General features: G+C 35.6%; 1 protein-coding gene across 1 annotated transcript in view; it reads left to right on the top strand.

The window, feature by feature from the left end:
- The first annotated feature begins 601 nt into the window (after window positions 1-601).
- Window positions 602-16,712, top strand: part of LOC108781068 (uncharacterized) — a 34,569-nt gene continuing 18,458 nt past the window's right edge. The window contains 10 exon segments of the mRNA XM_018548938.1: window positions 602-618; window positions 814-876; window positions 878-969; window positions 4,166-4,346; window positions 7,084-7,225; window positions 8,031-8,982; window positions 9,430-10,616; window positions 12,092-12,373; window positions 12,990-13,294; window positions 13,513-13,823. Coding sequence (XP_018404440.1) covers window positions 602-618; window positions 814-876; window positions 878-969; window positions 4,166-4,346; window positions 7,084-7,225; window positions 8,031-8,982; window positions 9,430-10,616; window positions 12,092-12,373; window positions 12,990-13,294; window positions 13,513-13,823 — 3,532 coding nt within the window.

Genomic DNA, 16,712 nt, shown 5'->3' with positions numbered 1-16,712 from the left:
GTAATTTTACATAAATAATACGGATAATATAAAAATAACGCTTTATGAACCATAATTGAGAATAGGTATCAAATTGGAGAGTACCCAGTCTCGGCGATTCTATAGTGTAACTATTTTAATACAGAAAAATTTCTGAAATGTAACTGTAAACGATAAAAGAGTACATAAATTGTAAAATATATGTATAAAATTAAAAAAATGTTTTTAATACGAACTTTTTTGCACTTGCGGTAAAAAAAAAATGCATTTTATAATGAAAGTCGAGGAGACACTCTAGACCGCCCTCTCTAGATTGTATGTGCTGTTTTAATTTAGAAATACGCGTTTATTTCGCAACGTGTTCATTTCAGGATTAATGTGACCCACATTCTCTTTTTAATTAAGCCGTGACTTTTTAACTGCCCCCATAAGATAGTTTACACCATCAGTGTAAAATTATCGGTTATTGTTTACGAAAGTGAAGTGAGTATAGATACTGTCTATAATAAAATAAAGTGGAGCAGGTGACATAGTAACTCAACCCACGATAGCGATGATTTATATCGAAAGAAGTAAAGAGAAAGTGGAAATATAATTTCTCAAATTTAATAAAAAAAAAATAATGCAAAGTTTCAATGCGTAAGTTTTAAGTATATAGATACTTTTACGTTCGATTTATATTCTACCGTACAGAGTTATCGAATCGAAAAGACAAATGACAATCACAGTTTGTTTGACCCTTACAAAAGTTTTCTCCCTTTGGAGTTGAAACAGTCCGCACTGTTTACAGAGCGGTTATAATCTCTATAGAATCAAACATTACGTTTGTTCCAGAGGTGACGATGTACAACGATCGATCGAGTTGTTGGACAAGGTGCTCTCAGAGTACGACTTGCGTGGGGAGCGGAAGCGGCGGAGGCATCGGGGATTGTGGCAGTAGCACGGAACCAAGTATTGGTCTTACGCCCGACGACGAGAGTCCGTCCTTAGGTACTCTTTTTCCCGCTTTTATCGTCTCTCCCCGTTTCTTATTTCCCAAAACGGGACTACTACTGTCCTCTCCCCTATTTACCGAGCGCAATTAACTGACGTTCGCACGAAGGATGCCACTTGGATTTTTTGCTCTTGATGTTTATTGTTAATCTTTCTTTTTTTACGCAAAGGATATTGATAAAAACGAGAAAAGATGATTATTTTTCTAGGAAAATAAGATTTATTTTTAGAAAAATATAAGAAATATTTTGTACGTGTTCCTTTAGAATTAAGTGAAGGTCTTTGAACTTTAGCATTTCTCAAGATTTGCTCGATTTTCTTTGAGGACTTGAAAATAATCCGGATGTTTTTCAAAATTCTGCCGATTCGGTCTGTTTTTCCTTTTATACATGGAACAATTGGTTTCTCTTGTTGTAAGTAACTCATCCTGTAGTTGTGTATCTGAGTTCTTTGCTGTGCTTTTATGTTTGCTGATTGTTTGGAAATCTCAAATCAATTAGAAGGTTTCTTTGTCAAAAATCGAATGTGGATTGGATGAGATAATTTAAATATTATTAATATCAATTTATTCCTCAAATATGTTCTTCATTGATGCACTTTTTACTCTTGCATTTTTTACACAAAAATGTCTTTTACTCACGAAAATAAAAAATATTTTGCGCAAATTTTAGAACTCGTTTTTTCTACGCGGCTTTGTGTAATGCCGAGTGAATATTTTTAGCTAAATTGACCAATACCTGATTGAATGGAAATCAATATCTCGAATTCTCGAATACACACACTAATAATTTGACATACTCGATGGCGAGAATTAGTTCGGTTCTTTTTTTTCCTGGATATTCGTCACGAAACATATATTCAGTGGATTTTACGAGTATATCCGCTAGTTATTGTTAAAAGTTTACTTGCACCGCGAACTATAGTCATTTTTCCGTTTACTGACTAAATCCTCAGATGATTTTTTTTCTTATTCAGAGGCTGGTATAAGAACAATTATTTTGTTCTATTCTAATGCGGATAATTCTCGTAGTGGGCGACCAGCGATTTCATTTTATCCGATTACGACGCGCAGCTAAACGCTTTTGAAGGCAATAAATTAGAGAAGCTTATCGCTTCTTAAACGAAGCCTATTGCGACTTCTTCAATAATTTAAATATTAATAATAATAATAACGATAGTTCTAATAATAATAATAACAGTAATTTAAATAGTAATAGCAATTTAAATAATAATATAATAATATTAAGAATTCAGTCAGTTTTTCTTCTTGCAGCGTTCTTCCCTCTTCAAATTACTGTGTTCCTTTACCTCAGCTCCTTTCCCTCAGTCTGTTTCCTTTCCCTCGGTTGTGGCTTCCCCGCCTCCACCTCGTCCTCATTCTCGTTCTCCTTCGCCTAACGTGGAATCAATCTCATCCTTACCTAACGAATTTTCCCTGTCACTCTTCCTCCTTCCCCCAACACAATCTCCCTAACTTCCTGTCCCCCTTCCTCTCATCCTTCTCCTCCCGCAGTTTCCACGATTTCGATCGTGGAGTTTGTTGAGAAACTTCTCCCACCGCGTTCCCGTTATTTTTATCAGTGTAGATATCAAATCCTTAGAATCCTTGATTTTCCAATTTCAAATTTCAACTGCTTCTCTTTCTTGAGAGTGAATACCTTCACAATCGGCCCCGACAATTTAGATTCCGATTAAGTTCGAGTTCGAGCTTATGTCTGCAAAAATATCTACACCCACACATCTCATTTATTTATTTAGTATTAATTTTTGAATCTTTAATTTACATACCACACACACACACTAGGTAGAATGTCCAATTTCAATTCACAAATTACCAAATGCATTCGTCAAAACCAAGTTACTTAAGTGCATTTGACTCGCTTCATCCCCTTCACGCGGATGCATACGTATAGTATATATAAATTCACATAGAAATATACAAAAAAAAGCACTTAAGATCCAGCTAGAAAGAATTTTATAAAGTAGACACTCTAGAAAATCAAATAAGGTTTTTACATGAGAAGCACGTATAAACAGCTTGTAAAAAACGCATTTTATGAGGAAGACGAAAAGAAAGGATAGGAAAAGGTTATCGTCGAATGCAGCCCCGACTTATCGGATAGCGGATCGTCGGATGTAGGAGCCTTTGACTTAGCTGACGTTTTCCTTCGAGATATATATTTTTCCTTATTTCCATTGAAATGCTCCTACGAATGTACAACATAAACCTGCCGATTTGGCGGCCTGCCATTCAATCCGCGAAAAATCGGCGTAAAAGCGTGCACACCCTCGCTCTCAAAGGGAGAGGAAGAGATGAGAGTCTGACTCTCTTGTACAGAAATCATTGGCATTCTATCGACAGCGCTCACTCTCGCCGGTATACCTGCGAATGATAGTGAGTGGTTGACAAGGGATTATTTACTCTCATGCTACTCAGAGAAGAACATAGTGGTAACATAAGATGATAATTATACAAGCTTTATGTATGTAAAATTAATGTACATTTATAATTGAACATGCTGTAATACATGTAATATGTACATAGTTGAATAAACTATGTTACGTTATACGATCATACGTGATCATTTTGTACATGATATTATATTCGTATATGATTATGCATAATCGTATACGATTATGCATGATCATATACAGTTTTGTCCAAATTAGTATATGACTATGTATGACCGTATATGATCGTATACATGACCATGTCAGGTAAAAAACTCATGCATGATCATAAATGGAGTTTTCACACATGATTATATATGACCATTTTTTCTCGAATAATTACAGTTACAAATATAAAAAAATTTTTTTAGTTTATAAGTCTAAAGTGTGTTAAAAAGACGAGAAAAAAATGATTGAACCTATCGATTTTTTTATTTGCTTTCTCGAATTGTTCTTAATAGTTTAAGATATCAGTACTTGCAATCGTGGCAGCGTATTTCTAGGATCATGAAATACTGATGAATATCGATGTAGATAATGCGATTCTCATTCGATTTCGGAAACTGTTTGAAAAGGATCGTAAAAGACATTGTGTTCAGAATACATTTGAAGTTCGTTGGATTAAATGGTTTTCTGGAAAGTCTCGCGAGGATATCCCTTCTTTCTCTGCGCGCTTCCATATTTCTTATTTTGTATTTGCTCTTGAAAAATTTGTCATATGTCGCAAAATGTATGCCAGCAGGACACCAATCCGAAGACGACGGTTACATGAGCATGAATGGTCGGAAAACAAAAATGGCGCTGTTAGCATTACGTCCGGTTCCGGATTGTCCAGAGCCTCAAGATCTAGCAGGTGTTTCGACGCAAGAATTTCCACCACCCCCGGAAGAAGCCGAACGTATTATTTCAACTCTTCTACCAATGTAAGTATAGGATAAAACGGGATAATTTGGATAGGTTAACAGAAAATTTTTGAAATTGTATAAAAGATTGAAGTAGTATTCAATTAAACATACAAAACATTATTACATGAATAGTATATATTTTATATATGATTAATTGAATACACAGTATGCGCGACTTGAATTTTTCATATATTTTCAGAATTTCTGTTAATCTATCCAAATTATCACGCTTTACCTTAAGATACACATCGATCAATAGCGATGTATTATTTCCTCTTTCAGATTGTCATCTATCAGTTACAACCATGTGTTTCGACTCTTAATTTATCGAAATTTATTATTAATTTTCAAAAATGTTAGGATATTAAAAAAAGTACAATGATTAGAGTATTATTTTACACGTATATAAACAAAGAATTTAATAATGGTTTTATGACATAGGGTAACTCCGCAGTATTTACACCGCAAAAATCGGAACAGATTGAAGAAGTGGGAGTAATTTGCACACAACCACTCTTTTATATGCCTTTATGTTACAATATATTAATATTGTGTCAAAATTTCAGATTTTTATTGTTAATACTAATAAAATTACTGTCAATTAAATTAATTTGTCAATGTAGTAAGTAGCGCAATCATAACCCATATAAAATGAGTACCATAGGAATTGTAAAAAGCTTAATAGTGATAAATGTATAAGATAATAAAGAATGGAGTGTTTACATATACTCAATAAGCTATTAATATAATAAGTTATTAATAAGGTACTAATTCCAGGATAAGCTCAACTTTTTAATCAAATTGATTCTGATGTTACATTTCTTCAAAAAAAGTTTTTTTTTTTTATTTTTACATACAGTTTTTATTTTTTTATTATTCTTATGTGTAGAATTATTTTATAGTGTTTATTTTATAGTTTTTAATTAATTTGAGAAGAAATATTTACATTAACATTAACGTGCCCGTGCAAAATTGACTATATCGTTGATTTGTTTTATGCATTTAAACTACTGACAGATAACAGATTTAATTCAATTGCTTAAACTACGTTCAATTGCATAACAAGAGATTTTTATTTTATATGCAATTAAAATAAAAATATTTGTTTAATACGACTACATATATGAATTTGTTTTCTGTTTCGACATTAAACATCTACTAAATTCATAATTTTTTTATATAAATGCTGCAGAAATATAAATATGTATACTTGTAACGCTATAATATTCTTGTACAGGGTGCGTCAGCAAAATCCGGACAAAGTTCAATTTAAATTTTTCGCTGTATTTTAACAATAGGTGTTTGTTGATGTTTAAATAGGCTAGACGCGTGTGACATGCATAATTTCGAAATGACCAAGTTAGTGAAATCGAGTGTGGGTTATAATTAAAAAACGGCAATTATTGGAGGTCCTCGCGGTGGAAGATTGCTGATTTAAGTTCTTCAGGTATCCGAGATTAACTGTGTAGAGCCTAACACAAAAATATGTGGTCTTGGAAAAATCCGAGGAGAGTTCTGTTAATACAACGAGAAAAATTCATTTGAAGGAGAAGACAGTAAGGACTTCGGCAGTTGTTCAAAGAGCCCAAGAGCTCATTTCGGAAATTCATTTTGTCACTTAGAAAATTGGCGATGGCGATATTGGTGATGATTGAGGCCATCATACATCGAATCGCTGAAGGAAACTTGAAATACACGTACGTAACCAAGATACGACTGATGCTATCTGAGGCTGGCGAGATCAATATGGACATGTTTTTCTGTGGCATCCCCAAAGTTCAGATTTAAACCCTCCAAACTATTACATGTGAAACATTATCGAAAGAATGTTACTAAAAGTGACTCTACACGGTCAATAATACTGATTAGTAACATTGAATTAATAATACTGACAGTATGCATCAATATTTTTAGTATTTTTACGATCTTACACAATCAATATTGACAATATATATTTTATTTTAGTTTTACATACGTTATCTATTATATTGTGACATACCTGTGACATGGATCCTAATAAAGTGATACCGAAACTTGAGAATCAAAATCTCGATCATCGTTAATATTCTACGTCAATCCATCAATATTAATCACATGAACAGTAATATTGTCAGTATTTGTTAATACTGACAATATTATTGACCGTGTAAGGTCATCTTAACAAATCCAGGCATCTCAACGTAGAATCCCTCCAGGTCGCTATTTTGAGGCAGCATTCGCAGATCTGGACCGAAAGCAGTTAAAAAGAACGTGCTCATGCTTAAGGCAGAGAATCAAGGGAGTGATCGAAGTGAAAGGGAGTTACATTGAATAACAAGACTAAGGAAGAATCTCTTAAGTGACATATAAAAGCTTTTTTGTAAGTTTAAGTTTTTGACTAATAAAAAGTAATAAAAAATATAATTGTTATAATAAACTGTTTGTTTTGTCCAGATTTTTCTGACGCACTCTGTATATTGTCAACATTATAACTTTTTTCTCTACAGTTACCAACTCTACTGACAATCAAAAATTTAGATGATAACATTAAAGTCATAGTTTTAAATCGAATATTATTCTTCGTTATTAATACATGTTAAAAATATTGGAAATGTACTTATCATTGTCTACTTTTCATTACGCACACGTCATATCCATTTCAAATCGTATTGAGAATGGTAAAATGAGAGGAGAACTGGTACGGCGATAAATTCAGCTAGATTATTCCATATAAGTATCTTTATCCCGTTTCATCTCTGCTCTGTTTGTCGATCAGGGTTTCGCCAGGAAACTCGTCAAAGAAGAACGTAAGCCATGCCTCAGAGCGACAAAGTAACGCTGGTAGCCGGCAGCAGTGGATGGTGGCCGTGGAGGATAGCATGCGTCATGGGAACGCGGTTACCACACAGACCACTCTCGTGAGTATCTTTTCGCTTTTTCTCTTTTTCTGTTTTCCCCCTTTAATGGTTACCGATACTCAATTTGCTTATGACAAGTTGGATTGAAACATACGAAGATATACGTAAACCATATTGGTGCCTGCAATGAGTTATTATAATCTTGTGATTTTCTCGCGTTGATGTTTGTCGTATCGGTTTATGAGTCGATTGTGTAAAACTATCGGGTAATTATTACGAAAAGGTTAAATCTCATCGACGACCTTGACTTTGACATATGTTGTCATCAGCGATGTTTAATTTCTTCGCAATAATTATCAACTATCGCGTTCAGGGCCATTTTCACTAACTCCAATTAACTTAATCGACCGATTAATCCATTGGAATTGACCAATCGTATCTGTCGTCAAAACTAAATAATAAATGCAAATTAAATAAATAAATTGGTCAGCTAGTCCTGCAAAGTGGAACGGTTAAGTTAACCAGAGTTATTTGATGCTCAGTTTGGCATTATTTTAAAGAGATCTACTGAAAATCTGTAAATACATTTATTGTAAAAAATATTATCTTGGCCGAGAATCAAACCGGGATATAGGTTTGGTTTCTTGCAAGAAGACAAAATTGTGACGATTGAATTGTGATGTATAAAATAGAATGTTTTAGATCTCTTTGACTTTTGAAGCTATTTGTATTTAAGATTGTTATAATGAAAACGTCATAGTTTCATTAAAGCGTCAATAATTTCAGAGTTATAAACGCAATTAAAAAAAAACAAGAAGCTTTTACATTTATTTTTTATAACTTGTAATTTGATAAATTTTGATAGCCGAAAACCCGTCATCAACGGCCGTATGGTTGGGAGAACGGGACCGTAGATTCGTTGCGATTGGCTCAACTGCCCAGTCCACCCAGTAAATTCGCCAGCTTGCCGTACGATGGCAAGGTGTCCTTCAACTGGATCCCACCGCGTACGAACCCGAGCGCGGTGGAAAAGCACCGGGAAGTGCGTCGTCGTTCCTCAGAGGAGTGTTTAGAGGACAGAGGTGGCAGCCATCAGCGACAGAGCAGTCCCGATCGCGTCAGCTACTATTTAAGGAAACATCACCGCCAGCAAAACGAGATCATGAAGTCGAGTAGCGTGGAGGACCGTCTGCTGATGAACAGGTCAGACAAGGAGTCGATGCGACGCACTCGTAATGATTCGGATTCGAGCGAGGGCCGGTTCTCGAGAAACTCTGAGTCTGAGAGTCGGTCCTCGATACCACGTTCTAGCTCCGTCAGCGTCGAACGGTTCTCCATGCGTGCCAACTGCGACTCGTCAGACTTTTCGCGCGCCAACTCCACGTCGAATGAGCGCTTCCACTCGGACTTCTCGATCGCGGTGGCAAGCGCAAGTTCGAACGATCATGTATCCGTGCCGACCTCTGAACCGTTTTCCATACGCAATCTCGATTTTGTTTCGTTCGCATTGCCGCACGTAGACTCGAGCGAACGTTTCTCTGCGCCTACATCCGACCATTGTTCTGAGGAGCGCTACTCTGACCTGTTCTCCACACGTAATTCCGATTTCTCCGCACGAAATTCGGCCGACTTTAGAACGCAATCGGAGGAGGAGCGCTTTTCCGATGACTCCTTGGAAGAGTTACTGCCACCACCGCCACCCATCAGCAAAAGACATTCCATTGCGTGGGAGGTTTCTTTGGAGGATGATCCTTTATACGCGCCCGGCAGCACTAAGGTTGTTGGTAGGAGACGACGAAAGAGCAGCGATGTATCAAGTAAGTGTCTTTTAGTATCAAGTAAGTGGTTTATTTTCCAAAAAAAGGATGATAGAATGATAGGTTTTTCGTGGTAATGAAAAGATTATCACATTCGTTAATTAAAAAATTAGGTGCTGCCAAATATGGTATCAAAATGTTTCTTTAAATAATATTAACTTATTCTCTTTTGAAAGAGATATCTTTTGGTAGTCGTTTCTAAGTGGACATGCCTTCAAGATTTCAAGATAATATTTATTTTTTTGTAGTTATATGTTTTCATTCAGCTAAGACTATTTCGTGACGAATTCGTTGATCTATGATATGTTAACCTTTCATTTGTTAGTGTTTAAGTTTTTTTCACTTATCATTTTTATTATTATAAATAAAAGACATGTGCCAGTTTATACAAGAACAACCAACATGAGGTGAGTAAAGATATGGATGAAACAGTTGATCATGTTTCAGGTGTAGGTTCCGCGTCGAAGTTGCGCGACTTCGACGACTGGCAAGATCAACGACTGTCGACGACTGATGATGATTTGATCTCGCCTTATTCGGACTCGTCCACGAACGATCTCGATCAGATACGGCCACAAGTGCTTACGAAAAACGGCACTTATGTCATACGACGCGGCAAGAAAGAGCGCAAAGTTCTACCGAAAACGCCGACCAAGACCAAAAGTTTGTCCTTCGAGAACAGCGAGAAAGACAGCCGACTATCGGATGTAAAACGATACTCGAGCACTTTCGACAACATCAAGAGTCTACTGAAAGAGGGCAAACTGGAGAGTCTAGAGGAGCCGTCTGTAAAATTTATGATTCCACCGCCGGATCTTATCCGAGTCGAATCGATGCCGGCGATCAACAACGACTCCAGCAATCGGGCCCAGCTGGAAATCACCGTAGAAGAGGAAGAGGCGTCCGACATTTCGGATAGGGACAAGGAGCGCGACAACATTAAATTATCTCGGTTACCACAGTCGCCAGTTGAGAACGATCAAATAAATCCTCGTCTGGATCAGTTGAGAGACTGCAATGGTGTTCCGACGGCTTCTAACTTAGTAGATCTGGATATCAGTAGGTTATCGGCACTCGCCGAGACGACGACAAAGAAAAAACTTACAAGCGCGGTGAGTGATGAGCGACTAGCTTCTAAGATCCCGGTAAACTTGCTGATTGAAGATCAGATTGTGAAAAAGGCGCTCAAAGAGAATCGTCGGCAGCTGGAGAAGGTGAGCGACGCTATCAAAGAGATCGAGAACGTGAAGAACAGCGAATCCTATTGCGAAAGCAAACACTGGCAGAATGGTGACTTGAAACATAATTCGAAGCGGAACAGCTTCGAGAACGACGGGTTTCCGGTATACGATGGCCGGAAACCCGTTACGATCGATGGCAGCCCCTATGAAAGCAGGACGCGCGGCAGGCAGCAGCAACAGCAGCAGCAGTACAACTCTGACTCCGAGACGTCGAAGACCAGCTCGGATGCGGACTTCGAGGATCGGAGAAAACTGAACGGTGCTACCGATGTCGTCTACTCGTCCGGCAGGCGGTTGCGTCAGAATGGTATCGAGAATCATAAAAACGATCAGAAGCAGATCGAGAACGTGATCGACGCTATTCTGGAGGATTCGAAAAATCCGGAATTTCAGGTAGGAGTGGAATCAGTGAGTTTTACGAACTCAATCACTTGAATATCTTACGAATGTTAACCACGCATTATCTTAAACGCATTATCTTAAAATGTCGACACGAAAAAACGAAGCGAAAATAGAGTTTATCTCTACGATAAGAGCTATTAAGGTACATCTGCGTAGTGAAAAATGCAGAGGCTATACGGCTCGTGTTGGGCGTGCGCCGCGATGGTAAAAAAGTGTCGAGCAGCTAAGACCGAAGCGGGGTGTCTCATAAATTGGTAGCATTACTTCTATAAAATAGGATTCCATTAGCGATGCTGGCTCTACGATCACATTTTTTTGTCGTAAAATGTAGAAGTATCTGAAAAACTGCCGCGCGTGCAGTCTGCTGCTTGCAAATCCGTTTTTAATGATTCCCGCGTAGTTGACCTTAGCGAAAAGTTTTAATTTTTTATTATGTAATATATATGATATCAATTGTGTGTGTGTGTGTGTGTGTGTGTGTGTGTGTCTGCGTGCGTGCGTGCGTGCATGTATGTGTGTGTGTGTGTCTGTCAACTAATATTTTTAACTCCTTGTTAGTTTTTATTTGGAACATTTTCAGTAATTATATTTATATTTTCGTAAAATTATATTCAATGAATAGTATTGATAAATCTTGATCAAAATCCCTCGATATATATTCGTCTTTTAATTAAAAGTATAAAATAATAATAGTAATAACTACCATAATATTTTTCTCTGAATGTGATTATTTATTATAATAAATAATCACATTCAGAGAAAAATTAAAAATATAAACTAATAATTATTAGTTTATATTTTTAATTAAAAGACGAATATATCTCGAGGAATTTTGATATCACAACATTTTCATATTATATACGATAATAATAGTAAGGCTATAAGGATTGATATTATAAATCTTTTGAAGCATTTGTAGCGTTAAATGGACCGCATCCCAAATCATTTGCCTTATTTAATATAGAAAGATAAATTTAAATTTATTTCAAAATTAAGGTTGACTTCTGACATTATATTCATTAAGCAATATTTATTTTTTATAGTAAATACTGTTTGTTTTATAAATCTTGAGTTTCTTTCAAAACTTCTTATATATTTATTGCGTTGAACTTTTGAAATATTAATGATCGATAATTTAGTTTTATTCAACTAGCTATTCTATTTTAATCAAATATTACTTTGAATAGTTAATCTTTTAAGCTTATTGTCCGTAAAAATCGAAACTGATCCATGATGAATTAAGTAGATGCTTAGATGCAGAGATAGACTGACTTTTCATAAATTTGTTTCTTTTTTCGGGAACAGAATCCGAACATTTTATGATCACGTTGCAAGTAAGTTGCGAGTTTTTGTAAGAGATAAATTCACACACAAATTGCCAATGAAGTTGATAAAATTTTCTTTCCATCTCCAAACTAACTTAGAAATTGCTTCGTTCTGAACTGCAGTTTGCTATATCTTGACAGGTGAATGTCGATGTAATGGAGTTCCCGCCATTGCCGCCCTCGCCCGTCGAGGAAGCTGACGAGGAAAGCTGCTCAGATATCGGTCAAAATGTTGTGATGACGCCACTGAAATCCAAGAATCATAACAGTAGCCGGACCGTAGAGTACAGACCAAGAGTGCCACCCCATCGTGTTCCATCGATCATCGATCCAAAAGATAAGGCTTCCTTGAATACCAGGTCCATGGATGCCGGTTTTACCAAGGGGAGACGTGCACCAGCCACCAATAATTCAAGACGAGAAGTGAGTTTGTTTGAAGTATTTACTTGGAAATATAACGTACAATGTTATCTCTCATCGGGGGGAGGGGGTGTACAACTAATTTGTATACCTAATAACTGTTTATATATAGTAAAATGATAATAATAATATATATATATATATAATAAATTTTACGTAAAGATTAAAGTGCAATTAAACTTATAATAGGTGAAGCAATGAAAAATTACTTAGAATCAACTGTTGTGTGCAATTGAGTTGTATGCAAGTATACCGCTCCTATTACATTTAAGATTATTACACAGAATCCCCAATCTACGGGATCATCTCTCATAAGCAGATAGAGCGGAATGAATCGAAAAGTTTTGTATCATTTTGCAATTTTTGCAATACTTTAGGAGATATTAATTTTTAAAGAACATTGAATAGCACGTATCACTAAGTATATACCATCAATCATGATCACTTGTCGCGTGGAGACTGTCTGCTAGGCGCACGCTAAGTGCCATAACTCAAATAGCATGCCTGTACCAAACAGTCTCTACTCTTCGCGTGAAAATATGATATCTTTTAAATTTAAGATTAATATTATATTTCTAGTTGTATGTTCTTATTAATTAAGTGTCCTTTTGTCCTTCAGGTACCCGTAGAACGAAGAACTCTGCCCACCGATTTACCAGGACCATCTCGCCGACGACCGTTTACGAAAAGGCACTCGCCATCAGCGGAGGCGTGTTCTTCCGGGAGCAGTAACAACGGTAGTGGTCTGCACACCGGTAGCAGTATCGTTACTGGCACTGGTTCCGGTATGCAGACATCGTGTTCTTTACCGGAGACCCCAGTGTTTGCCAGGGGCAGCGACATCCCTAGAACGCCGCAACACGCTGGCAATCCTACGCAGTCAAGACGGCAACCCGGCTGGTATGCACCTACCACAGCTACCGGGTAAGCATCAATATCCTCTTATTTATTTTGCATCCTAGATCTGATCATTCTAATTAATTATAAGACATTTTCTTGACTGAAAAATGCTTTACGATTGAAAAATAAAGACAAAATATTTAGTCCATTTGTTAAAATTGATTTGACCTCTTTCGTTTTTGGATATGCTTCATATATAAGAAGTTATTCATTCTTTACTAATGTTGCTTCTTCACTTTTAGTTACCGACGGAACAATCCTGGTCTGGAGCAAGCTATAATTGGCACTGAACTTCTCCGACTGGCAGGAGGTCCAAATCGCGGATGGTATCCTACAAGAAAGGCAAATCAGCCACGGCCGGCGTCAATCGAACATCTCGAACGACTTAACAATGCCTATGATGCACGATTACCAGGCACCGGGGACCAGAGGAAACCGCTGACTCTGCCCACAAACATCACACCCAACAAATACTTCGGCCAAAGTAAGCACAGCTCCGCCTCCAGCACTCGTGAGGCGCTACGGAGGGTCACTAGCTTGCTCATCAAGAAAGGTAAGCGTCGGGGATTTGCGCTGTTAGAAAAAGAAAGCACTACGCCTAAATGTTCGGCGTGTGGCGTAGTTGGAAAACACGACGTTATCAGTAACTTTGAAATATCATGAACTTCATTTGTGTTCAAAATGGATTTCACGGTTCTGTATTCATTTTTTTTCGGCAGTGCTATTATGAATTTAACACAAGTTTTCAATAATGCACGTTAAAAGAGACTCGCATATGTGCATATATGACAGTTCGACTTCATGCTTTGAATTATTTTTTGATATATGTATTAATGGTACTTGTAATAGTATTGCTAATGAACCGTAAAATGTTAGTTGGAACACAAATGTAGATATGATTTTTAATATTGCTTTGATAGAGATTTTTTAAGCGATAAGCAATAATTTTTATTGAATTTTAATTAGTGTATCATATCTTTATATTTATAGAAACTTTCCAGACAATACAAAATCCAAAATTGAGATACAAGATGTTTTTAAGACGTCTTATGTCCCCATTTTTGTATTATCTGGGAGGGTTTGATTTATTTATGATTTTCTTAAATTTCAAGAAAACATTTCTTAAGAAATTAAATTCAGTTTCTTTTAGACTATATATCATATTGCTTTTTTATACATTATTACATAACAAATTCTTAATAAATTAATACATGTTTTATAATCATATTCAAATAATATTACTAATTGTAAAAATTAAAATAGAAAAAACTTTATAATAATTTCAATTTTGTTCATAAAAGAAATTAAGAATGAATTACAGAAGTTAAGCGATATATTTGTAGTGTATTCATTTTCTTAATATATTTTATACATTTTAACATAAAGAAAATTAATAATAGCAATTACAATATAGCATATATAATAATATCAAATGGCTTATAATGTTATTTAATTACTCTCATTTATATTTAATTTAAAAAGTAATAACATTGATTAAACTTTATAATTGCCATGATATCGCTTTAAAAATCACTCGCGTCGTGTTTCCTAAAGATTTCGCTATTTGAAATCCCGTAAGCTTTAATAAATAACCTGCAAAAGAGTTTTCGGACTAATATCGTGTGACCTTTCGTGGCATTTGAGTGCTACTAATTTTAATGCTCTCTCATTCTTTGATGTCTTGGAATGCTCATTTTTATGTAATCCTATTATTGTTATATAATTATTTGGAAATTGTAATTTATATTTATGCACATTCTTGAAATTTCTCATACTTTTAAAAACTTACATAAGCTCTATGAAGAATAAAAAGAACATAAAATGCTCAGCAAACACAGAAATATAATTACAATATTATGTTGGACGCGTCATATTTTTACATTGATATTATAATACATAAAATACAAAATGTGTTTTATCATAGTGACATTAATATATTTTATTATATACATACATATATACATAATCTATAAAATAATTCTTATATGAATCTTGCATTATTATATTGTTTACTTATTATATAATATATTATTGTTATATAATAAAATAACAGCAACATAATCAGGATATAACACATTTGTATGTTATGTTACAGTTAGATAAGTGTTATATAACAGGTTATATAACAGAAGAGCAAAAGGGTTTGCGGGTTATTACCATCCATATCGATTCATTGCTAATGCTAATGTTTCGTGAATCTTGCCGTTTATTTCATTAAGACGAAGAACTCACTGATCCTGAACTACTTCTCCAGAGAACGCCCCTTATATAAACTCTGTTAAGGGAAGTGAAGATCGGAGAGGGGGAAGTATCGTACTTTCAGCGGACAAAGGTAACGCGACAGTAGTCATGAAAATAAAGATACTCTTTTCGGATGAAACGTACATCAGACTAGATAAAGACCGAACAAACAAGATTATCAATGTCTTATTTAAAAAAAAGGCAGGCTACCCAACAGAACTAAAGCATTGAAACCCATAAATCTCCTTCCACTAAGATTATATAAACTGTCAAAAATACGTAAACCTGATGTTCCTTTTGCAAACATTTTTATGGAACATTTTGATGAAAAAGTTTTTTGCAAGACACTTCGGAGGATATTAACAGGATAATCAACAGATGCAGGAAAGAACTCGGATATACAACAATCACAAGATGAGTTAAACAAGAGAAGCCTTTCTATCCTCTCATATGTAAAAGAAACAACAAACCGAATCGGCAGGATTTTGAACAAACACAATGTTCGAATCATTTTCAAGCTCTCAAGGAAGATCGAGCAAATCTTGAGAAATCCTAGAGACCGAAAGCCTTCACTCAGTTCTGTAGAAGTATAAAATGTCTTGTTCTTTCGGGAAAGTATACATTGATGAAATTAGGAGACCATTGATGAAATGGTCAATGTGCGCATGAAGGAACATCGACCGGGTATTATATTGAAATGTCACACAGTCAGCATTGGCAGAATATAGCATTGAGTTAGAACGTCAAATACTATTATATTTAATAAAACAATTACCATAGCCACAATGGCATCATATTTTTTAAAGAAGTACAAGGAGATTTTAGAAATCTAGAAACATCCAGATAACTTAAACAGAGACATGAGCTATAACGAAATTATAGAATATGGAAAACTCTTCCTCCTCTCCCTTCCTTCAAACACCACCCTTCTCTTTAACAAAGTTTATCTAAAGGAAGTCCTCCAGAGAAGCAGTTCAGTATCAGCGAACTTCTCGCCCTAATGAAGTGAACAGTAAGGTTCCCGCGCGCCTAAATGCATTAGTAATGGATCATGACGTGGCGATAACCCACAAACTTTTTGGAATCTTTGAAGAAAATACCCGTAAAGCCTTAAAACTTTTATCAATTATACAATATATATATATATATATATATTGGAATAGAATGCCCCATATAAATATAGATATATATATATATATAT

The sequence above is a fragment of the Cyphomyrmex costatus genome, unplaced genomic scaffold (assembly GCF_001594065.2).
Source record: "Cyphomyrmex costatus isolate MS0001 unplaced genomic scaffold, Ccosl1.0 scaffold76, whole genome shotgun sequence".
Taxonomy (NCBI): Eukaryota; Metazoa; Arthropoda; class Insecta; order Hymenoptera; family Formicidae; genus Cyphomyrmex; species Cyphomyrmex costatus.
Note: the sequence above shows the minus strand (reverse complement) of the source record. Positions and strands in the feature narration are given on the sequence as shown.